This window comes from Haemorhous mexicanus, chromosome 8 (assembly GCF_027477595.1).
Source record: "Haemorhous mexicanus isolate bHaeMex1 chromosome 8, bHaeMex1.pri, whole genome shotgun sequence".
NCBI lineage: Eukaryota > Metazoa > Chordata > Aves > Passeriformes > Fringillidae > Haemorhous > Haemorhous mexicanus.
In genome coordinates, this window is record NC_082348.1 from 6,001,341 (window position 1) to 6,025,872 (window position 24,532).

The window sequence follows — 24,532 nt, forward strand, 5'->3', positions numbered from 1 at the left end:
CTCTTCTGTGACTGGCACAACAAAAGTATCTCTGTGGATGTGCCTGGGACACGAGAGGTGGCACAGGTAGCCCAAAGCTAAGCTGGTGACACAGCCAGCGTGGATCCTGGGAGCAGCCAGGCTGGCCTCAGCACACAAACTTCATTTATCTCCAGTGTCCCCTGCTCCAGACACCTCTGGCTCTCTTCTCTCTCCCCAGTGTCCCAGTTTGTGGTGTAGCCTCGTGGACACAAATCCTTTTAATTTTTCATCTCACTCCCTGTTATTGTCTGAACACAATGCAGCTCCCCGGCCTCAGAACAGCAGCAGGACAAAATTACACAGAACAAACCATCACTGTCTGGGAGGGAATTAATCCAGTTCCAGTGGCAGGAAATAATTATAAAAACACAGATGCAATTAAAATGTTAGCTTTCAAAGATAAAAGCCTGGACTAAAACCTAGAATCTCACATGAACTAACTGGGCTACATATTATTTGCTGCATATCACAGCCAGCTAAACAAATTCAAGCATTTATAAAGTGATAACTATTCAGGGTCATAAATAGCTTATTGATTAAAAAAAAAGGCCTATTTTTTCTAAGGCATCTCTTAAAAGGCTCACTTTTTTCACTGTCAAAGTCTTTTTAAACATTACTCACTTCATTTTAGTTTAATTAGTTTTAAGATATGAAAGAATTGAAAGTATTACACCCTTGAAAGACATTAGGGAAAATGGTATTTTTTTCTTAATGGATTCAAACTCAAATTTTTGAAATGTACATTTAAATACCACTGTCAAGCACTACAACAATCTGAATAAAATCATTTCCTCTCCTGCTTCTACAGGGCTTCCCCTGAAGAAGCCAGCTGTTACATATTTATTTTTCCATTATGTGAGTTGTATCTCATAAATCTGCTCAGCATTTGGTGAGCTTACAGATCAATAACTTGGCATCCCAGCAATATAAATCTGATACAGACTTCCCTGAATATATTTCACACTTCAGAGGTGTATTTCTCATCTTTTCAAGCCAATACAGCCATCCCAGTGATAATAACTAGTTTGGGATGAGAGGGATCCTTGGGGGGGAGAGGTTCCACCTGAGAATCTGGTTTCTAGCTGATTCAGGTCAGCTAAGCTCCAGGCTGGATGCTCCTGTTGCTGCACCAGGAGCAGCTCAACAAAGCTTTTTTCACACCACTGCTGACCATTATTTCTCTCCCTCCTACAGTCCTAGTCAAGTTTTCTCATTACTAATATATTCTAACCTATTCCTTTTCAATTTCATAAACCAGACAAGGAAAATAGGATTTAAACATCAAAGTCCTAAAATTCTAATTTCCATAGAGTAAATTAATCTTCTCATTCCTGCAGTTTCACCAGCATAAATTTACCAAAAAAAAAAAAAAAAAAAAAAAAAAAAAAAGGTGTGCATTTAATATAGGGCTCACACTCTACACAGGGTTCACTCCAACAGGGCATAACCTGCATCAACTCCTAAACTCCTACAGGCAGCTTCTCTTCATCAACACAGTCCTTTATATGCAGGATGCACATCCAATGTGCAGGATGGCAAAAGCCATAAACAACACCAACCTGCACAACCAACTTCCAGCTCCTGAAGAGTTGGACCTGATGCTCCACAAGACCCCTGGCACCCAAGGATGGTGGCATGTTCAAGCTGGACTTTCCACTGGCATTGTCCTCTTCCCAAAACCAGAGTTTACTGAACAGATGCCACATGCACCAGTTTGAAACACTAATCCCCCAGGAGACACAGATTGGAAGGTCATGATTGAGAGCAGAACAAAGAACTTGCAGGGAAAAAATTGTGGCACCCTCATTAGGAAACAGAGCATACAGAGCAAAGGATGAAAAACAGCACATTTTGGAGCTACAAAAGACAATAGGGCAGAAAGAAGGGGATGAGAATAAAAAGAGAATAACATATCTACAAAAGGACTCCTCAAATTATCTCTGTGCAAGTCCAAAGAGGCACCAATATCTGAAAAACAAAACACAATGCCAAAATATTTCCCATGTGGGAATCAAGAAGAGTCTAAAAAAATCACTCATCAAAAAAGAAAGGAATAGGCATTTTTGTCTATCAGTAGTAGGGAGAAAGTTCAATATTTTGAGGAAAACAAGAATGTATAAAAGCCATAAAAGAATCATTTTGAGACTCGTAGAAGTAGGACTTAGATGAAAGTGCAGGGGACCAGTTTCAGCTTCAGACCATTGTGTGATTCTGTCAGTTAAGGGGCTTGTAAGACAGAACTACATAAGGGAATACACAGAGGGATGGATCAGAGAGTAACCATTAGACCCGAACAGGTACTTGAGGATTTTCCAAGTCCTCAGCTGTAAACAGACTAAAGGAGGTTTTGCTGCTACAGCTGGCAACGCACAAGTTTATAAAAAACCAATCTGATGTAAAATGAACCAGGTGGAATTGTATCTAAAAATAAAGCAAAAATTAGTATAGGCTGGGGAACTGCAGGGGAGCAAGTCAGGCAAGGTACTATGTCTACTAACAGGTGAGGGCTGAATGTCTCTCAAAGGAAAGAGGAACATAAAAATAATAGAGACTTCTATATGAAATAGTTTTGGAGGGTAACACTAAAAACTATCCAAAAATAATGAAGGCACAACTGTGTCACATACCTGCTATTGAAATTAAAGCTCAAATAAAAATAAATATATGGAGACAAATATGATATAGAAACTCATTAAGCAAAAAAAAAAAAAGTAAACAAAACTTTAGAACCTTGTACAGGCATGAGAATTTTATGTGGATTTTCAGATGTAATAACAAAGATTAAGAAGATAGGAACCTGCAATGATTTCTGGTGAGCAGGTAGTAAGAGATACATTTTATTAGCAAAATTTACTATGCAGAGTAAACAATAAAGAGGATTCAAGGAAGCAAAGCTTTATTTCACAAAGGTCTTTTCAGTCCTATAATTAAAACTTAAGCAGACAGGCTCCAAAAACACCCCAAGAAAATTCTGAAAGCAAGACGTGAATTGGATCTCATTCAAAGTAAAAAAGGAAAAATGTCAAGATATATAAGGCACAAATTTTATGAAAGAATGACAGGAAGACAGAACCCTAGTTAGAAAACTACAGAAAATATGGAAAGAGCAGCAATCTCAGCCACTAGAGACAGCAGGTAAGTAGTTCAGAGAAGAGAAGAAATACTTCTGGAGTATTTTATAAAGACTGCCATCTCCCAGACTACTGAGAAAGAGATACAGTTTCCAGATAAAGCCAAAAAGCAAAATTAATTAGAAAAGAGAAGGATACTCCCTGGTCTTCAGAAAAGAAAGTAAAAAAAAAAACCAGAGGTAGAAAAATAAATCTAGGAACTACATATGTTTATTAACTCTTTGAACATATATACAGACACCAGTCCCAGATTCTAAGAGAAATTTTCATTCCCACATCACTGGAATAATTTATTGAGAGGAGAGATGTACTGCCAAACAAGGAGAGGTTTCATAAACAGATTGTTGCATAATATTCTTCCCTACCAGATGTATTTTTTGTTGGAACACTGGAGATTGCTAGTTAGTGATATTCACCCAGATCAATTAAAATTTATTATGGAACAATATATTTCAGATAAAATTTTTAAAAATCCCAAAAATCTTACCTCTTTTTGTAAGCACACCTACAGAGGAGAAGAAAACATGCGTGTCCTATGGTAGCAGTGTCTGGCTTTGAAAATAAATTAATGATGTGCATTTTTACTTTGCTTAAGAGAGTTTTCATATGAGTGAACAGACTTAATTTTAAAAAGAGGTACAAAGAAGGGTGGTCACTACCATTCCTACAGTTTGTTCCAGAAATGGGATTCCAGGCACAGGGATCAAGGAGTATCCAGAGCTGAAGGGCAGAAAGGGCTGTACCACAAGCAGCTTCACTTGCATATTCTGTGCTACTTTTTGTACAAAATGTGTCTCCTCTTTAAAAGCAACATCATTTCAAACATGCAGGTTTGCCACTTCCATCTCTGTCATTTCTAGATTACAACCTCTTTGTAAAAATTAAGCATTATAAATGTAAACATGTTAAAATTCAGTGAGATACGCAAAGACAGCAGGATCTGGAGAAAGGTAATCATGTTAAAGTTCAGCCTAAATTAACAAAACCTCCCAGGTGAGGGGGGATGTGGACTCCTTGGACAGAACAGGCAGCATTAGAACCAGCACAGTCTCTTCATTTCGGGTTACTTACATTCACAGACCTCTGAACTACACAGCACTTTACACATTCACCAATGTAAATTTAGCTGTAATAGCCTCAGAATGCAGGAATATTACCAAGCACTTCAAAGACTGCAATATCTTTTCCTCCCAAATATTCATATTAATAGTATGAACATCCTCCTAAAGGCTTAGAAAACATATAACTTCACTTGGAACAAGACAAGGATTTCTTAGGTCACCTCTTGGGGGAGAAAAATTTGAAATCTTATCAATGCATTTCTTAAAGTAATACCTGAGTGAGAATTTTCCATTCTCAGTATCTTCAAGTTGGAACCTTATAATCAAAATATAGAAAGATTTCAGTAGACTTAACCTTCTGAACAGCTGATATATAAGGGCTCAAGGAAACAGGTGCTCCCTTTCCAAACACACATTTTAATAAAAGAAGAAATAGATGGGAAGACTAGGCAAATAAAAAATGGGAGAGACATCCTTGGGGGATAAAAGAGCTTTGAGCAGTATGTATAAACACATCACAGATGGTACCTGTCTCCAACTAGGATTCAACATATTTTATCCCAGAATGCTGCTGGAGAGACCACGGGACAAAATCCTCTTTCACATATGTCATTGGGCCCAGGTCCAAATTCTCTTTGGAAGTAACCAGAAGAATAACAACTGTGATGGATGGTAATATTCCATTAGACTTGCTTGTTTGACTCCTGAATGATCCCTTTAAGGACACTCAAGAGGTGAAGAAAGAAAAATTACTGTGCTTTTGATGGTAGCAATTAGACACTATATTTGCCTGTAAGTAGAGAATTAACTTCTTCATCTTCTCCTCATCAGTGAAAAACTGGTACAGTAAAAGATGAGATAGTGATAAATAAAAGTATTCTGCCAGTTCTGATTGCCAAAAGAAAAAAGCAAAGAAAAAGATGTAATTCCTTATTTACTCAAAGAACAAAAATTAGTCAGCTAGTAAATGAGACACACTGAATATTACTGGATGAGAAGGGATAACAGGGAAGGCTTTCCCTGTTCCATTTGCATGTCACTGTGCTGACAGTAGATGGGATTTTCACTTTCGAAGCACTACTGTACATCTGCACTACTACTTTGAAATTACAGTAATAGTTTATAACTAGTACAATTGCTCTGCACAGCTGGGTTTTTCCAGCTGACTATATGATTTTTTTTTTTTTAAAGATTAGAAGTGTAAATACAAGGAAGAGGTATCCCAGGGTTTGTGGGGTTTTAGTTGAGGAGAGGGCTTGCAACTTTTAAGCTGAACTGAACTTTGAGCAAGGTTAAAAATCTGCAGGTGGATGACACACTGGATATGCAGCACCACTCTGGTCATGAGATATGTAAATGCTCAAGGAATTCAGAAGCACTCCTCTAGTCCTCCTGAGAAATTCACAATTCTGACAAAGAATAAAGTGTGAATGAAGTCAGTTCAAGCTCTCTGCTCACCAACCTGCCTCACAGTGGCTGCAAGAACATAGGAGTGCTCAGAAGGATGAAGAAAGTCAATAAATGCTACACACCTTTTATCAACAGCACTTTTCTAACTCTCAAAGTCCATACTTGTGTGGAACAAGAGAGAGGGGTTGTGCTGGGAGAGCACAGGAGTGCCAGATGTCTGGGAGAGGTGAATCAGCCACTGTGCATGGACTGAATAAAGATTAAAACAGGTCTGGTTTTCTATAACCTCATAGTCTGTGAGGATGCTGGGACACACACTGGGCACCCATCTTGTTTCTCCTCTGTAAGTAAAAAAAATCTAAGATACAATATTGTGTTGTTATTATCTTACATCTCTTCTCAAAAACCCATTCTGCAAGAGTACTACATTGAGTAAATAAAACAGCCTATGATGAATTATTCATTGTGAATCTGTAACTACTTATTATTCTTCTAAAGGAAATATAACTCACTTCTAGAGTCCAAAACCCTTCTGTCTGCTCAAAAGTTGTGACAATATTATTTTTGCTTTCCCCTTCAAATCACAAGAAAGATTGTGTATCAACCTGAAGCAGAGGCTAAAGCCATATCCGGAATGGTGTGTGACAACCTGTTTTATATTCTAAACTAAGACTACACTACAGATAAGGGCATTCAGCTACCAAGGGGCTGGGTTTCCTGATATATGACAGAGGAAGAAAAGTCAACTCCAAGCATAATTTAGTTCCTTCATCCTTTATAACTCTGCCAATGAAGTGAACAACAGAACTGGCAGCAATTCATCCCAGGAGGCTGTGGCTCCTGGCAGTTCCTCAGGGCTTCCTCTGGTGCCCAGCAGCACCTCCCTGTGTGAGCATGGACAAAAGGAGGGCAGCAGCAAGCCAAGGGCTACCAATGACTCCATGTTATCTACTTCTTTCTCCCTGTTTCTCCTACTCAGATCCACTCAGGCCAGCATTTCAGAGTGACCCTGCACACGCACCCTCCTTGGGCCGGTGTGTCCCCAGCTCCACGATGATCTGGGCACAGTAGACCACCCGGCTTTGGATCCCACCTCCACAGAGCCCTGCCTGCTTCTGGTGGTGAGGGTCCTGCTGGTCAAGGAGCAGAGACACTTGGCAAGCTTTCCATTCAGAGGTCCTCCAGGCAAACCTTTGGGAATAGAAACAGAATAAGTAAAGTGAGTTTTTGAAAGACTATAGGTAAGGGAGAGGTACTTTATTAGATGACAAAATACACTTGGGTTTAATCTTTATAGCAGCACTTTCCTATCCAAAACAAGGAATGTTTGGAAACATTTTGAGTGTTAAATTTACATAGGTTAAGTATGTGCTATTTGTCTGGAGCACTTGTGTAAAACTTTTGACAGAGCACCAATCTCCAAAGCATCCTGAAGCACTAAATCATCCTGACAGCACCTTTGAGCACTCTGTAAAAAATGAGTGAAGATTAAGAGGTTTGATTAAGTGTGAACAGTAGTTTTCAAACATGTGTCTCAAAGCACTAAACCACCCCTCTCTGCCAAGAGCTGAACACCTCGCTCTGAAATGCTCCTAACAGCTGAAATCCTGCATATGTCAATGGAGCTCCAAGCACTCGCAGCTTTTCCACAGGGGGCACCTTTCTAAGTGCCCAAGGTCCTGCCAGTTCCTTCAAGAGATTGGCTAAAGCATCTCAGTTAATTCCATTTTCCATAATTTGTGATATACAGCAAGCTCGAGACAAAAAATACTTTCATTCTATGTTCCACTCACACCTAAAGAGCATTAAAGGTTCTCAAGGAATTCCAACATTTTGGGACACAGGTAGGTAAATGTTGTACAGACAATAGTTGTTGGTGCGTACCAGCTTAAATGCCGGGAAGAACTTCTTAAAACCACGGGGAAAACAGTGCTGTCTCTCCATTGAAAGCAGGATTTGTTTCCCCATCATGACTGAAAATGTAGAGCATACTTGTAACACAACTGCTTCCACAGGCAGAGTTCACTTTGATTCACAGGTCACAGTCTGAGGGGAGTAAATAAATAAGAGCCAAAAGTCCTCTCAAGCTTCCCAAACACAAAACTTAGGCAATACTGTTTTTATAACCAATCTGTTCACACTTGTGCTGCTTTATGCCTCCACTCCTCTAAATTTCCTAGTTTATTTTTACCACAGAATCTTTGGATTTTGTGTAATGTAAACTACGTAAAATAATTTCCTTCCTTTATTCTCAAGACAAATACTCTCTCCTTTTACAGCAGATCCACAGTTGTTAAAACTACATATGTTCCTTAACTGCTGACTGATCACTGCAAACTCAAACACAGTGGGGTGTCTCTGCACAAAAAGCCTTCCACATCATAATTCTGTTTTTTCTCCACAGTATCTGCTCCTGACAGCTAGGACAAGCAAACCTGCATCTCAAAACTATATGAAAAATAAACACACTAGTTGGAGTACACATGTCCTTTTAACTTACTTCATGAATTAATTTTTTTGTGTGAACGATTTTTTTTTAACCTCAGATTTTTGTAATGTATTCCTCAAATATTGTAAATATTGCAATGTAAAATATTCCTCAAATTTTGTAATGTATTCACAAAAAATATTTGTGAATACTGCCAATTACTTGCATTTACAGGTACTGTTCAGATGAGCTGTCATGCTCTCTTAAATAACTCACAGCATCTTGTGCAAATCTGGATACACTCACAGGGTTCATTACCCCCACAGAAAATAATAAAGAGCACACTTTTCACATGACAAGTATCAAATACCTAACTCCCAACATATAAAGCACAGTCATAAATTCCTCTTCTCCCTAGCTCCTTTTGGGAATTCCTAGTCCCATTTCTTGGGCCTGCAGTGTTAAATGCAACCATAAAGGCAATGAAAAGTGCTCTTCATCAAACACCAGGTGAAGGGGATTCCTCCTCCACATCCCTTCAGAACTCTGTGCTTTTCAGGTCTACTTCTGAAATTAAAATCTTAAATATAAAACACACGCATCTCTCCACAGCCATGGAAATAGTTGTTTTAAGGAAGTATTTCTTGAAACAAAAATTGACTAAGGTAAAACTCATTATCAGTATCTGGCTTAGGAAGTCAACTGTGAACTCTAGATCCTAAAGACTCATTTCCAGAGGTGTGAGCATCTGCTTCTCCTATTCAGTGTGAGCTGCGGGAATTAACACCTACGAAAATTAGGCCATCGGTGATTAAAATTATGCAAAATAACTAAATCTGAGCTCAGAGAGATAATTAAACTTCATCAGCTCCTGAATTAAAAAGAAAAAAAAAATGCTTTATATATTCTCCCAGAGTAACTTGTGTGAGCATGTGCAAGGACAGCCCTCCAGAGCGCCACTGGCACCAGCTCCAAGCCTCAGCCCTATCTGCTCCTACCTGCACATGTCCTCAGCTGTCCAGTGCTCCAAAAACAAATCCTGACCTCCAGGCATAAAAAGGGACACATTTCCATAGCCATAAACAAGCCCACCAGGAGGTCAAAGGGCTGAAGGGCACAGCCCAAGTACAACTCCAGAGCCTTCTAGCACGGTTCACTGCACTTCCTCTCCAGTCTTTACTACTTCACACTAATGCCTTATCTTTAATTTGGGCATAATAAACCGCATTTACAAAGTAATACCATCACACCTGTATCTCAGCAATAAGCCTTTTTTAAAGAATCAAGTCTTAAAACATTCCCATTTTCCATCATTTAACTTCTGAAAAGCTTTGAATTTCCAACAAAGCAAAGAGAGTTTCTGCTATATCCCTGTCTCGTAACGTAGCAACCACAACCAAAATGAATGATATGAAGACATAATCATAATTCTGGAAAATCTATCTATTCCCAGCGAACATGAAAGCAACACATCAAGGATGAAAAAGATATAATACCTTGTTTTAAAACTCATGACTCGGTGACAGTTATGAAACAAACAAGGGCTCAATATCTTTCCGATTTACAGCAACCTCTCAGTCTCTTTAGTCTATAGGACTTATGCTCTTAGTGTTTACACAAGTTTTATACCTGTATATACCCATTCACTTTAATTGAACTATCCCAAATTTATATCACAATAAAAGAAAGTGGAATCACCTCCTATGTGTTTAAGCTTTTTAAGCACTTAATCCTTTCAGAACAAATAACCAAAGGTAAAACAAAGCGCAAAGCTCTGGAGTCTTATATGCAGTTAAAGTGTTTTATTTTCTTGCATTTAGACTATTGATTACAGATGTTATTGTAAACTTCAGTCATAAAATTAAAAGCCCTTCCCATTTAACAGCAAATTTACACGTGTGCCACCTACCTGTGATGGGACCTTTAACTTGTAGCTTTGCCATGGGCATAGAGGTTATATTTAACTGAGCAGTTCTGAGGCTTAAAGTATTTTTGTCATCTCTGGATCCTTTTAGGAGACTGGAATATAACTTCACCCTCCTCTCTCTGTGGAGTATAACTCTGCAACCTCTTAAGCTGCTGCTTTTTTATGTCAGTGGATGAAGCCCACACTATGTACCTTCATGTAGTCATGGGGTGCTCTCTGCCTCTGCATTAAAAAACAGCCTCTAGAAAATCATAAAAATCACAGATTGGTTTGGGCTGGAAGGGACCTTGAAGATCATCTCATTCCAACCCCATGCCAAGGGCACAAACACCTTTCACTATCTCAGGTTGCTCCAAGCCCCATCCTACCTGGCCTTGGACACTTCCAGGGTTGGAGCAGCCACAACTTTGCTGGGCACCCTGTGCCAGGGACTTACCACTCTCACAATGAAGAATTTCTTCCTAATATTCCTCTAAATATAATATTAATTTCTTCCTAATCCCATTCCTTCTGCTCAGCAACTTGTTCTGGTCTATGTCCTAGCCCATTTTCTTTGCTGTGGCTGAAATATGCTTTGGAAAATTCTTGCCCTAAAACTAAAGCTAAAGGAAAGAATACGTGTTTCCAAATCAACCTAAATAAAAAAAGATTTCTAGGAACTGGGAAAGTAAGGAGTCTCACCTTAAAGGATTTAAAAACTAGTCTGATTAGGCAAACAGAAAAAAAGAAGTGGTTTGTGTTGAGGACAGACAAATGAAGGAGAGCCTCTTATTTCTGCTACTGAAGCTCCTTAAATTCATCATGTTCATTTAAGGGGTAGAAAGAAAAGATCATTGTTTGGTAAGCCTCAGCAAACTACAGATGGAATGGCATATATTTAGGGGGGGAAAAGCATAATCTTTCTAGGTATTACCCTACAAAAAGAATGTGGTCAAATAAGGAGAATAGGAACATCTTAAGTTTCTTGTATTATTTCACAAGGATTAACACTACACCTCTCTATTGCTGGAAAGCTTCTGATTTCCAATCTGAGCTCTTTCCAGTAGCTCAGTCACCAATTCCCAAGAACCAACACCAAATCACCAGGCTACAAACTGAAATATGGACCAATAGCAACCTTTACCAGCTGCTGAAACCTAAATAACATACATTTTTTTTTACTTCTGTTCATTAATACAAAATCCTGGTCCCCACAGCCTTACATAAAGTAGACACACAGCACATACTGCAATATTATGGATTTTCATTCTCGCTTGTTTCTTTATACTGAGTGAATCAATCAAAGTCTAGTAACCAGGTACTGCTGTAAAATTCTTCTGCACAGTGTGAGAAGGTCATAGCCTACCACCTGCATTTTGAGATATTACATCCCTAGAAATAACTATTAACTAAATACCAGAGTTGTACTTTTTAATATTTTCAGGTAAGTGCCTCTATTAACCTGCAAGTTTAATGTTATTTTTCTGAGCTAGCACATTAGAGTTCATCCTCACTCATGCAGGTACTGCCCTGGAGGTGTTGCCTCAAGGTAGGGAGGCATAATGGGATGGGGAAGGTTTCAGAGCTCACAGCCTCATGAAAACCTGGGCATAGCAGCAATGCACTGAAAGAACAGATTTTCCTTCTACAGAGAGAGAGAGAGGCACCTACAAAAATTATCAGTGGTTTGCAGGTTCTCACCTTTTGTGCTCTCCTGGCTCTACACAACCATTTGCCCTTCAATACAGTGCAATGTCAAAAAGGGGAAGTGAGAAACCAGGGACAGACCCACGTCTGTTCACTCCCTGATTAACTTCCAGGCAGTCTCCCCCCATCAGGTATCACCTGCACCACGCTCCTGTGCAAAATCAGCAAGACAATGTGTTAATCTATTGTCTTTGAAATTGATGTGCACTTGGGCAGGAGCAAAAATCACTCTGTAAGAGCCTTTCCTTAGGATGTAATCAAGCAACAGAATATTTTTTTATACTTCCTCTCTTCTGCTAGCAGGGTGCATAAAAATGATCAGCATTTGATTTTGAATGAGCCCTGTGATACAGAGACACTTTTACAGGTGATGCCTTCCTAAGAAATGTATCTTGCAAAGGCTTTATAGAAGGTTTTGGCAGTATCTGGCAAAAGCCCCAGAAACTCATGACTTGAGCACTGAACAGCTCTCCTATTAAACACTCTCATTCACAGACAGGATGATTTTTCTGCACGCATATAAAATTCTATCAATCCCAAAGCATTTTACAGTCAATCTCAGAACATGTCTCATGAAAAATCAAGCAATATTTTATTTTCTTTGCAAAACACACTATCAAGCTCCTCTGTTAGCCTGGCCAAGCATAATGGCATGGGCTGCAGACCAGAAAGGTGAGATCCTCTTCTTCACACCACAAAACAAGCAAGCTCTCAGGGACTGCAAAGTTTCCCATTTCAAGAAGCATGGAGAGGGAAGCTGAGTAAAGTCCAATCTATTACCTCTGAGCAGTTCCCATCTTCCTCAAGTAAGACTGGGATTTTTTTATGGGGAGATGAAGATGAATCATTAAATCTTATGTAAAAATTAAAATTTCAAAGCCAATAAAAGCTCAGCCATGGAGACCTGCCCAGTCTCTGCACAGCTGATGAAATTCTCTGAAACAGCAATAAGGACAAAAGCCATTTAGAGAACAAGAGCGACTGCTCTCAGTTTTTAAAATATGATAAATGTAAACTTACACATGAAATGTAGTGGGTGTAATTCAAATTTATTTCTACGTATAACTGTAATTATTGTAATAGGAATAATGAAAATAGCAATAATTAAAAGAGTATTAGACCAATAATCACAGCTAACAATGACCAAATCGATGATCTCTCCGACACAGAGAAAGCACCACTTGCACCTCTCTCCATGCACAAACCGAGCAGGGAGGATCTGCAGGGGCTTCTTTACCTCCAAAACCTGGGGGAGAAGCAGCTCTGGCCATACCTGGGGCAGGGCTGCAGCGGTGCCTTCCCTCCGCCACTGCATGCTTCCCTCTCCTCCAGCTCCGGGCAGGGCTTCCCGGTGCCCACAGCCACGCTCCGCACGCGGCGGCGCCGGCTGCGCAGCCCCGCGGCCACGCTGCCCCAGCCGCAGCTGCGCCTGCAGGGGCTCCACGGGGACCACTCGGACGTGGTGCAGTCCTTGGGGATGACACAGGACCTGGAGGTCACGGCGGTCGTGGGGTCTTGCAGGCAGAGGCTGCGGTGAAAACACAGTACAACAGCTGAGGAGGTCTTGATTAATGAACTTCATTTTCAAGCCAAACTCCCCAAGAAGAAATCCATGGTCATTCAGTCAGAAGATCTACACCAACACCAGTCCAATGGAAATAAGAGAAGTTCGAATGCAGGGCACATAACACATTTCCAATGAGCTCTGGGTGCAAACTTGCATGCTGAATACTTTGTAAATATTGTATCTCATTTATCTCGAGTTAAAACAGATGCACAAGGCATTGTATTTGCTCCTGTGTAGCTAAAATTTCACAGTTCGTCCTGGATGGAAAACAAAATCCAAGCCCAAGACAAATACTGGCACAGGTAACCATTCCAACATCTCACACACAGGACTAGATGTTCTCCATCCATCCATCTGCACAATCTGCTGAGAAACTTTGCTCTTTCACAAAATAATTAATCCCACACTAATAAGAAAGGTCTCAATTCCATGAGGCTGTCAAACAATGTCAGAGGGTTTTCCAACCTGTCAAACAACCAGAGACTCAGGAATGCTGCAACTGGGGCTGGATTTTGGGACTCAGTTACTCCTGCTGACATCAGGACATGATCTCATTCATTCTTTAGCACATCAATGGTGCCCTAGGCCAAACACAAAGGGAAACCAAGTTCTAAGGGCGACCAACTGGTGAGATTTGGTATCAAGATGCAAAGAAGAATCCCAAAGCTACAACACATTTTACTTCTGTATGGTGTTATACGGACAGAGAAAACTGGCCTCAGAAATTAAGACCACACTTGAACTCAGTGTGAACTTTAATTTTTCTTCTCCAGCCTCCAGCTGCGTGTGGTCAAAGCTTTTGCCAGCAGTAAGGAGCAAACACGGGTACTCTTAAAAAGTGTGAAATCCAGAGCTGCTGCCAGGGAAGTAGCCATTACCTCTCCTGCTATTCCTTACAGCACAGTTTGGCCAACCTACCTCCCTCTAAAGCAAACCGACTGGGGCAATCATGTCAGGATTGCTGGGCAGCCTCATGGGGAGAGCAGAGAAGATAAAGGGCACTCACTTCCTTTTCCAGTCTAGAAATTGGTCCCCTTTTCACATAGGTCAACAGGAATATTCCCACTGAAACACATCAAGTTTGACTAGACCCTCAATCACCAGCAAAATAGAGCATTTAGTGGCTTCTATTTGAACTTCAAAGTAAACAAAAAAAAACTGTAACAACTTTTTGTCTTGATTTCTTCACCCAGAATAAAACTCAGTAATCTCACAGGTGCTGTGAGAATGAATGTACTGAGGCTTATTTAAACAATTTCAACAAGTACAAACAGCCTGTGATGTAACGCCTTCAAAATGAAACTATTCTTGCTTACAATTGAAAAACATGTCTCATTTCTCTACTACAAGTGAAATTGAACTAATTACAAAGTTGTCTCTGGTACAAAACGTCAGTTCTATCAAAACAAGGTTCTGGAAAGTAATAATCATCATATAGGTACCTACTAACCCAGGGGTTCTGAGTGATTTTTTTGGAACATTAAGTTAGGTGCAGTCATGTGAATGGTCACTTTATTTCCTTTTCAATATTTTTTCAGCAGGGGAGCCCCCATGCTTAAACATCAACAAGGAAGAATAATTCCTGATTTTCCGTAGATAAAACGGTAGCACATAAAAGACACTGCCCTGATGGTACCAGAAAACTGAAGTTTATCTAAGAACACAGAATGGTGGGGAAAGGGAAGGTAACTGATCTTACTTCTCAGAGCAATCAAAAATCCTCATTCAGATATAGTGTGAATAGCAAAATCCACTTTTGGGGTTGCGCCACTGCCAAAGAGATTTTAGTCCTGCATGATCTTTACTGATACACCAACTAAAATGTAGCCTTTTTAAAAATCTGGATTGGAGTTTTGGTTCAAATGATCTTCGCCAATCCTACTTCTTAGCCAGACAACGCCTCCAATACCTCCCCTAATGGATTCCCCAAATCTGTGCCAACCCTCTGGCTGGGAAAGCCATCCCTGCCCAGAAATCACCCTCACACTAGGCAAAAGCCTTTGCCAGAGGCTGAGTAGCTGTTCCTTTCCCTGAAAATCTCCCCCACTGCTCCTGCTATAAAAGGCAAGATGCTAACTTTGTTGACCTCAAGGTGAATGAGACATGGAGCTGGCAATTTCCACCCTGTTCAAGGAGGCTTTTGAGGGAGAATTACAAGCAACTGCTGAACAGAAAGAAAATTAATTAACTTGTACCTACTCACTCAGAGCCTCCAAGTCAAATTAACTGTGACACTGAGCAACACAAAGACAAATGTAAAAACACTCTTTTGCATGAAATTCAGACACAGCCTTTCATGTTGCAGATGTATTTAGGACGATCTAATACAGATAAAGCCCAGACCTGCGAGACACTCACTGATCTGAGGCTGCAAACCAGACACAGATTTGTGCTGCTGTAGCTGCGTCCAAACCAGCAGGGACAGGAACAATGTCTTGGGGACAGGAGGTACTCTATCAGCCCGGGTTTTAAACAAATTTTTGACATATTCATGTCTCAGGTTAGATCTTCTACTTGGGGGTCGATCTGGTAACGGTGACACAGTCGAGTACTTACACAAGTGATGCTTTTGTGTGTTCCATGCTTGGATTGACACTGTAAAACCCCAGGAATTGTTTCCCAGCCCACGCTGCGGTGTCTGCGGCGTAGGATGGATCCATTAGTGAGCAGCCAGCAGCAGCACAGAGCACAGCTCGCTCAAGTGGCACAGTGCCCTCTGAGCCTCTTGTGTGCTGAAGGGCAATAAACCACTTATTAAAGAAACACAAAACACTAGGAAGGAAACCTACTCACGTCTGTTTCACACTCCCAGAGTCCTGGAGCAGAGCAGCAGAGGAGGAGGGAAAGCAGCCCAGGGTACCACCCTGACTGTGCAGCTCCACATCCCCGTGGCTGTCACTTCAGGCTGCTGCCCACAGAGCAGCACCACTGATCTCCTTCATCTCCAGCCACACATCCCCCCATGAGACACAGGAACTGTGCAGCCCTGAGCTGAACCACACCACCTTCCTGCTCCAGACAAAAAGCAACTCACCAAAAATAGCACATTTTCCAACAGCTCAGTGCCTGTGCTACATGCCCTGCAGTCACAGAGCCATGACATCCACCACCTGGGAATGAGTGGGAACAGGTCCATCAGCTGGAAAAAGCAACAACACCACCCTGGAGCTGTGCACACTAAATCAGGTTGGGCACAGCACAGGAGTCACCCCTGCTTCCCTTCCCAGCTGTACCAAGGCATTCAGAAGCACAGGTGAATGCATTTCCTTACGTTACAGGATGAGACAGGCAGTTATTGTTAAACCTTTCACACTGAAAGGATCATCTGCAAAGTAACTGGGCACACTAAGAAGCTGTCACCATGGCCATGCTGCTGGCACAGAGGCAGCACCAGGAGGACAGGGTACCACATCCACAGCCAGGCTCTCCCCCAGCAGCTCAGAAAGGCTCCTGGGAAGTCTCACGCCTGACCAGGGAACTCATGTCCAAATCCACATGCCGCAGAGCAAGATAATCCTGAAGTGAGCTAAGTTAACAACCCAATTCCATTTTTTCTCTTCTTCAGCATGGTCTCCTACTCTGTAATTAAAGACCCAGGCCTACAGGCTGCTGGAATTCACACTACCTGCTCTTTGCACTTGGTCAATAACATTAACATCTCTTAATGGACAATCTTGCCATGTTTCTAACAGCATTAAAACACTTATTTCCCTCAGAAATTGGCAATCAGTGTTAACAGGCACACTTCTGAGAATTCCTAATGTATTTTTAGGGTCTTCAAGTGCTACCAGGGCTGTTCTGGATACCATATATTCAATCTGTGCAGCAGAGGTTTCTTTGGCAGAAGAAATATCAGCCTCTTCTGTACCAAGCTGGTGAAGATGGGAAATATTTGCCTGCCATAAAACTGACCTAAGGGAAAGGGAACCTATAATCCAAACAAACATCAGTAAAGATGTCAAAGTTTTGGTGTTTCCAGAACTTAATGCAAGAAGATCCGCTGTTTTAATTAAAAATAAATGCTGGCTTCCATTTGCTCTACCTTGGCAGACTGTGAGATCTTGGGGCTACAGAGGCAGCTGCCTCCCAGCACAGTTTGGGAACAGGAGAAAAAACACAGTCATTATTGGACACCACTTCTAAAATCACTGAACCCCGGAATCATTAGGGTTGGAACAGATCTCTAAGATCCTTGAGTCCAACTATCAAGCCAGCACTGCCAGGTCCACCACTGAACCATATCCCCAAGTGCCACATCCACACACCTTTTGAACCATCCCCTGAGCAGCCTATTCCAATGTCTGGCCACTAAATTGTTACTCATGGAAATGAAAGAAGCCATCACTGCTCCTCTGTTTCTTGTGCTTTTAAATAAAAGCAAAAGAAATGAGAGACAAAACTTTTGAAAAGAATATTCTTCTTCTCCAACAGCTCAGGGATTTGTTTTCAAGCCTGAACACTGAGGCTTAATTCCTACGTCTGCCAGGAGGAATGTGAACATAGAATTCCTCTCCCAGGTCAGAATCACAACCATCAAATAGCATTTTACAGCACATCATTTTCACCTCTGGACTGCAGAATTTTGTATTCATCCAGAGAACAGAAGAATGTCAACACTGAAACTGCAAATATTTTTTTCCTAAAAACGTACAACAGCAAAGTGGTTAAGCACAGTCCACCAGGAAATGGATAATGGAAATTTAAATTACAGAGGCAAACAAAAGAGTTGAATGCTGCTCCACCTCCGCTTTGACAGATGGGCTGTCCCTTGACTGAATTTGACCTGAATTTTCACTTACAAAGTAAAGTAAACAGAAACCCAAATCCAACTCTATTATATCACTGTTGTCATCTTACACATAGAATGAAGAGTTTAAGAAATATGTACATAAAAGACTCCTAATCCAAATAATAATAATAAAAAAACGCTTTATAACTGTTTGCTCCTGACTTTAACTTCTCCATATGCTTAGCTGAGCACACATATCACGTTAGAAAATCAGGTTAAATTTATTTAGAATTTCAATGTCTAACTATGCACATTTATTTTACCAAACTGCAATTTAGTATCTAACCTAAACAACCTTTTATTTAAAAAAAAAAAAAAAGTAAGGAACTCAAGAGCCTTTGTCTCATTATTCTGCATATTTTTACAACTGTGACAAGACAGGAAAGCAAAAACAGCAGCAATTTTTTTACATTCATTTCTTGCATCTTTTTCAGAGATTTCTTTTTTTTTAAAGCATGGAAGTGGTTGTGTTTGAATCTGCTATTGGATGTAAGGTTTAAGGCAAAACTATAACATTTTTCTGAACTAAAATGAAACCTGAATTCTATCTGAATAGTATGAAAAAAATTCCAACTTTTTAAATAAAGAAAGTCTTTAAAAGGTTCAAACCAGATCCACAGCATCATTCTATTTTGATGTTACTCCTTTTATTTTCATCAAAATCATGTCTCTACACCAAAATCATTTCTGAGCAAAAGAAGACCCGTCTTGAAGCCTACTGATGTTTGTCTGTTCAATTGTTGTCATTTCAGGTGTTTTCAAAAAGGTCTGTCCCTCCCTTTCCTCTTCCTTTGTCCCTTTTCCTTCTCTTTTGAGAAATGCAGAACCTCCAGACTGAAAAGATATTTAATCAAAAACATCCCCAGCTCTGTTTCCCTGACACGGCATGTCCAGCCTTCAGCATGCTTCTGCTCCTCTCCAAGTAATTCCTATTTACAGCCCTGCAATCAGACACCAGTAAATTAAACAACCTTGGTAATAAATTGGGCATCTTTGCCATTTCATTACAAATTAGGAGGCAGGATGAGGACGTGGTCCCTCTCCTCTGTGGCCCTTGGTGGTGGTTAGCTGACCACTCCTGTTACCTGCAAGAACTGGGCAGTGGTGGAAGGCAAAGCCCTGGCAGACCAGCAGCTCGGAGCCCACTGTTAAAGCACATCTTGGGATATTCCTGTCCCCTTGCCTCAGCTTTCCAGAAGTTTAATTTACAGTGGTGCTTGCTTAGCAACGTTAGTAAAAATGGGAAACATCAGCCAAAAAAATGCACGAGCACAAATAAGGCACTTCTTCCCTGGTTTACAGCAGACACTTGGCTGCCTGCCAGTCCCCACTATGGGGTTATGCAAATGCATTTACTCCTCTTTATCAGTAGCCAAAATACCACCGGTGCTGTAAAGCAACATCTGTAAGATCGGGCCACTCTTCAGAAGAATGGCAGCAAATCTGCTGCACAACAAAACGAGGAGGACACCACCAGGGGATGCTTAAAGGGAGTCACTGTCAGGAGTATTTGATATCTGTGACATTCCAGCCCTGAAGCTAAACACGGACTGGATTTTGGGCTGGAGTTTTAGCTTTGTATTTTAGGTCTGAAAGGAGAAAGGAAAAGTGTGTGAGTGTCTGGATGCTGTAACATGACATGACCTTTTCTCCTCTACTCAATCAATGGGCTTTGCTCTTGCATTTAGAGTAAGAGTAAAGGATGGGTCAGGCCCAGCTCTGCAGTAAATCTGAGACACAAGCTCAGCAGAAAAAGACTGCCAGGAGGTGGCTAATGGAGCTGTACACTCCCAAAAAGGGGGCAAGATCAGCAAAAAACTCAGAAAGGAACAAGGAAAAAGACAGCTCGATCAGGGATAGTCACTAAAACTAAAACTCTGCACTATCATCCAGAAATTCAGCGTATAACACAGAAAACATTTATAGAAAGTTTCCATTTCCATTATCAGAGCAAATATAGCAGTGAGTGTGTGAGAGCAGAGCAAGTGGAATTTTAACAAAATCAGGATTGCCCTCCCAGAGCCTCTGATAAGAAATGAGATACAAGAGGCAGGAGAAAGCTAACAAGTGTTAACAGACATAAAGCTGCTGCTGGTCACACTGTGGAATAAATCACAAGTGAATCCATTAAAGTCAAGCAGCTACATGAGCATAAAATCTGTATATTTAGAATCAGCATATAATAAGGGACGAGTAATAAAGTCAAGATGTTAGAAACTGCTGGAACATTTCACAAAGCCTGACTTTTTTCCAACAGATAAAAAACTACTCCATACTTGGCTATGGGTGTAATAGGAGTGGGTAAGAAAAAAGGTTAGAATTCATATTTTCACCTCAGTGTGTGTGCAAAAACACTGCAGAAATTAACAGGGGTAGAGAATTGGATGTAAAATAACTCCTTCTCTCTGCCATTTGAGTTTGTTCAGGTGCTAGAAGCTACGGATTATTGAGAAACAGATTGATTTCTGCAAAATTCAAGAGGAGGATTTTTCAAGAACTTCTAATTTCCTTGAAAAACAGAACACAGTAAGATCTCCAGAAATTCTGACTTTCTCATAAGTCAATCAATTTATCAGTCATCTGTAGCTACTGGCACCTACCCAAATCCAACCTGAAGTCAAACAGCAGAGCTCAGCTTAAATTTATATGTGAGAAATAGAAAGAATAAATCTTTCCATTATTTGCTGCACATTACTGTAACCTTCACATTCGGATTACAGCAAAGCAACCTATAAAGACAAAGAGAAATCATGACATAAAACATTAGATAAGGACAGAAATCAACAACCTCTACCAAAGATGGGCATGCCAGTCACCTATCCTGTACCAGCACCCAAGAGTTACACCCAGATAGGAAGGGTCATCAATAAAGATGACAATCCCAGGTTTACTCACAGATTTCTTTTCAAAATATAACTTCTAGCATATTCACAATATTTCAGACTTATTTTACCCTGTATTGATTCACAGGAATGCAGGAGTTCAAGCTGATGCAATCTTAGCCTCTTATACCAAATATATGCAGTATATGACTGAGAATGGATCCTCCCTCTCCCACAGCCAGGGCCCAGCAGCAGCACAAAGTGATGTATAATTCCATTTCCTCAAAACAACAACAACAAAAAAGAGACCCAGAAGAGAATTATTAAAAAATATAAAATGAATTTAAACAGTCACAAATTGTAGAAGAATGCAAAATCTTCAACATATGCTAGAAAGGAATTAAATCAAGAAAAGGCTTATAAAGAAAACACATTAAAATTTGCATTTAAAACTCAAGAACGGGACTCATTCACTGTGGTGCTGCCAGGCAGAGCCGGCGCTCCATCACACAAATCCAGCGGGGATGCCACGGAGCGGGAATCGGCCTTACCTCAGCGCCGCGTGCTTTCCATCGCTCCGCACACACCGCACCTGCCTGGTTTGGTACCCAATCTCCACCTCCCCGGCAGGGTGCTGGGGATGAGAGCCGCCAAGTCCGGACGTGCTTCGCTCTGCAGAGTCCGAGCCCAAATCCAGCATAGTCCTCCCCGCCAGCTCCGCGTCTTTAGGATGGGGCAGCCGGCATTCGCCCCAGGGGCCCAGGCGGAGGCTGTAGGTGTGCTGCTCCTCGCCGAGCGGGCAGGCAGCAGCTCCGCAGGCTCTGGATTCCGTCAGGTTGGGGCACGGGGCCCCGCCGTAGAGCGGGGGAGCGATGACGGCCCGTGTGCGGTGCTGCAGGCTCCTGGCGCAGCCCGGGCCGCACGGGGACCAGGCCGAGAACGGGGACACGACGCAGTCCCGCGGGCAGGGCACCAGGCAGGCCTGTTCGGCGGGCGGCTGGGGGCTGAAGTACTCACAGATCTCGCTGGACACCACGGTCCTGTTCAGCTTCTGCAGGCAGCGGACGCTGCGGCGCTGCAGCCCGTGCTGAGCGGTGACACAAACCTCGGCCCCCGCCTCAGCGCCCGCAGCCGGGACGAGCCCGCACCTGTCCCATCCCGAAACCTCCCACTCGAACAGCTCCAGGTGCCAGTCGCACACTTTAAAGCACCTCCGCTGGCTCTCGGGTTTGTCCTGCTGGTCGCAGTTGGCGTGGAACGTGGTCCAGCCCTCGGCGTGGGTGCACCAGACGGCCCGGCTGCGAAGGCCCCCCGAGCCGCAGTCCCCGATGCAGCGGCCCCAGTGACCTGTAAGAGAGGGGCCGGTGAGAAACAGCACACGATGCCGCCCTGCAGATCCTCCTGGCACCGGCAGAACATCACACAACCACTAAGCCACCACGTCAGAACTGTTTGGGTTGGAAGGGGGCATAAAACTCTTCTCATTCCACCCCCCTGCCATGGGCAAGGACACCTTCCACTGTCCCAGGTTGCTCCAAGCGCTGTCCAGCCTGGCCTTGGACACTGCCAGGGATCCAGGGGCAGCCACAGCTTCTCTGGGCACCCTGTGCCAGGGCCTGCCCACCCTCTGATTAAAGAATTTCTTCCTAACTTCTCACAAAAATCTTGCCTCTTTTAATTTAAATATGTTCCCCCTTCGCCTATCGCTATCTGCCCATGTTAGAAAATATAAATCATATATAAAATATAAGCTATATCCCATCATGTATTAAAAAGCAAATAACTACCAGCTGGTCCCTCAAATTGGTTAAGTGCTTCCTAAAGGCTGTGAGTTGCTTCTCCCAGAGTACTCACATCACTGAATCACTTGGAGAAATTTGGGGAAAAAAGAAAATGCCTCACAGTGCTTCAAATTAAAGGCAAGCCTTTAATTTCTGCAGCAGTAAAATTCATCCCAAATGAATATTTAATTTCATTTGTACAAATTAATATAAAAATGATCATAAAAGAACAATCATCTAATAGGAAAAGAAAGTCAAGTTAGATAAGAGGAAAACAGTCTTAATAGAGCAATTAGTCAACAGAATAAACTGCACTGGGAAGCAGCAGAGTCATCATCCAAAGGGATAAAACAGTGAGGATAAATACATGAAAATAATCACCCTCAAGGTACACTGAGTAAATCGTTTCCACTCGCAGCACGTGGCACAATGAGACGTGGCAAAGCCATCCTTCAGGAGGAGAAATTAAACCAAAATAAAACCCAGCAATGTAGTTTTCAGTTCTGGAGCACACGAACAGACATACGTAATTGTATGAAACTTACTTGAGGATTTACAAGTGAAAGCAATCAGACAAGGCTAAATAGAACGATTTGTCTGTGAAAATATTATTCAATAAAAATCCACCAAATCAAAAGAATACTGAGGGCTATAAAGTACAAAATTGCTGGCAAACTGAAGAGCAAAGGTAGAGAAAAGCACTCAGGCCGAATCTTAACTATTAAAGGGATTTTGATGATCATCTCAAGGGGGTGTTATCTCGTTCCTAAGTTTAAAAACTTTCCAATACCTCATAAAAGAGCCATTTTGTTCAGTACAAACATTGCATATGTAATTCTTGCCTGAAAATACACTGCAACTGCCCTATCGTTTCTATTTTTTGAAGGCAGAAAATGAACTTGCAACAAATAAGTCGATTTATATTAAGCAATGCTACTGCAGTCAATTTTTTTTAAAAATTTATCTTAAAACTACCGGAATCAGTTAGATGTTCTAACACACACAAAAACCAAAACCAGGCCCATAACAGCTGCTATTATAATCCCAGGTATTTTCTTCAGGCAGTGGTGGTTTTGTTGGCAATCCCATCGTTCTTTCTCTGTGAATAGAGGAGTTGATCCTCCAGAGACAGGGGCTTGACACTGTGTAATGAAAAATGAAAATAAATAAATAAAAACTCCTGATGTTTTTATTTTTAGGAAAGGAGGGAAAGCAGATAGGAACTGGCTATAAGTAAACCACTTTTCCAATAGATTCCATGTTCCTCCTGCCCCATCTTCCAAGCCAGGGCTGCAGCTCTGCCCTCAGTCAGGCACCTTTTGCAGTGGTGGACAGGCTGGGGCAAGAGGGGATTGCAGAGTCCTCGAGGCTTAGACAGCTCCAGCTTTTGCTGAATCCCTCAGGCTATGTGCAGAAATCTTTGTCCTTTTTATGCCTCTGTTTCACACCAAAAGACATCAGCCCAAGGTAAGGACTCAGTCACGACAGGCACCTTGACTGGGAAAAGGCAGCGTCAAACTCTAGTGTGCTCTACAAGCTGTCCTACACTAATGACGGGCTTTCAACAGAATCCAGTGTGCTTAAAAACTAATTTTAAAAAATTAATCTTTAAATATGCTTTTGAAGTTCAGTTACAGGGAAGAGGTCCATTGACAACTTAAACATTTGTCCTTGATACTTCATCTTGATCTAACAGAATATTCTTTTCTAAAGCCACCGAGATTTGAAACCAGACATCAGATTCTGCAAATACTGTCATCTAAAGATAATAGTCAAAATTCAGACCTCAAATCCTGGGTGGCTTTTTATTAATAGAGAAAAGTAACAATGATTAAGCATCACAACATAATTGTATTGTGAACTTATTTATTTCTGTGCAGCACTTCAGCAAGGGCAGTTTAGTTTTTAG

The 24,532-nt window shown here is 41.5% G+C and overlaps 1 protein-coding gene across 1 annotated transcript in view; it reads right to left on the bottom strand.

Annotated features, from left to right (window-relative positions):
- THSD7B (thrombospondin type 1 domain containing 7B) overlaps nucleotides 1-24,532 on the bottom strand; it is a 243,921-nt gene that overhangs the window by 170,020 nt on the left and 49,369 nt on the right. Inside the window, exons 3-5 of the mRNA XM_059852540.1 lie at nucleotides 21,394-22,189; nucleotides 12,938-13,192; nucleotides 6,645-6,814 (exon numbers count right to left, since the gene is read on the bottom strand). Coding sequence (XP_059708523.1) covers nucleotides 6,645-6,814; nucleotides 12,938-13,192; nucleotides 21,394-22,189 — 1,221 coding nt within the window. The remainder of the gene's footprint in view (nucleotides 1-6,644; nucleotides 6,815-12,937; nucleotides 13,193-21,393; nucleotides 22,190-24,532) is intronic.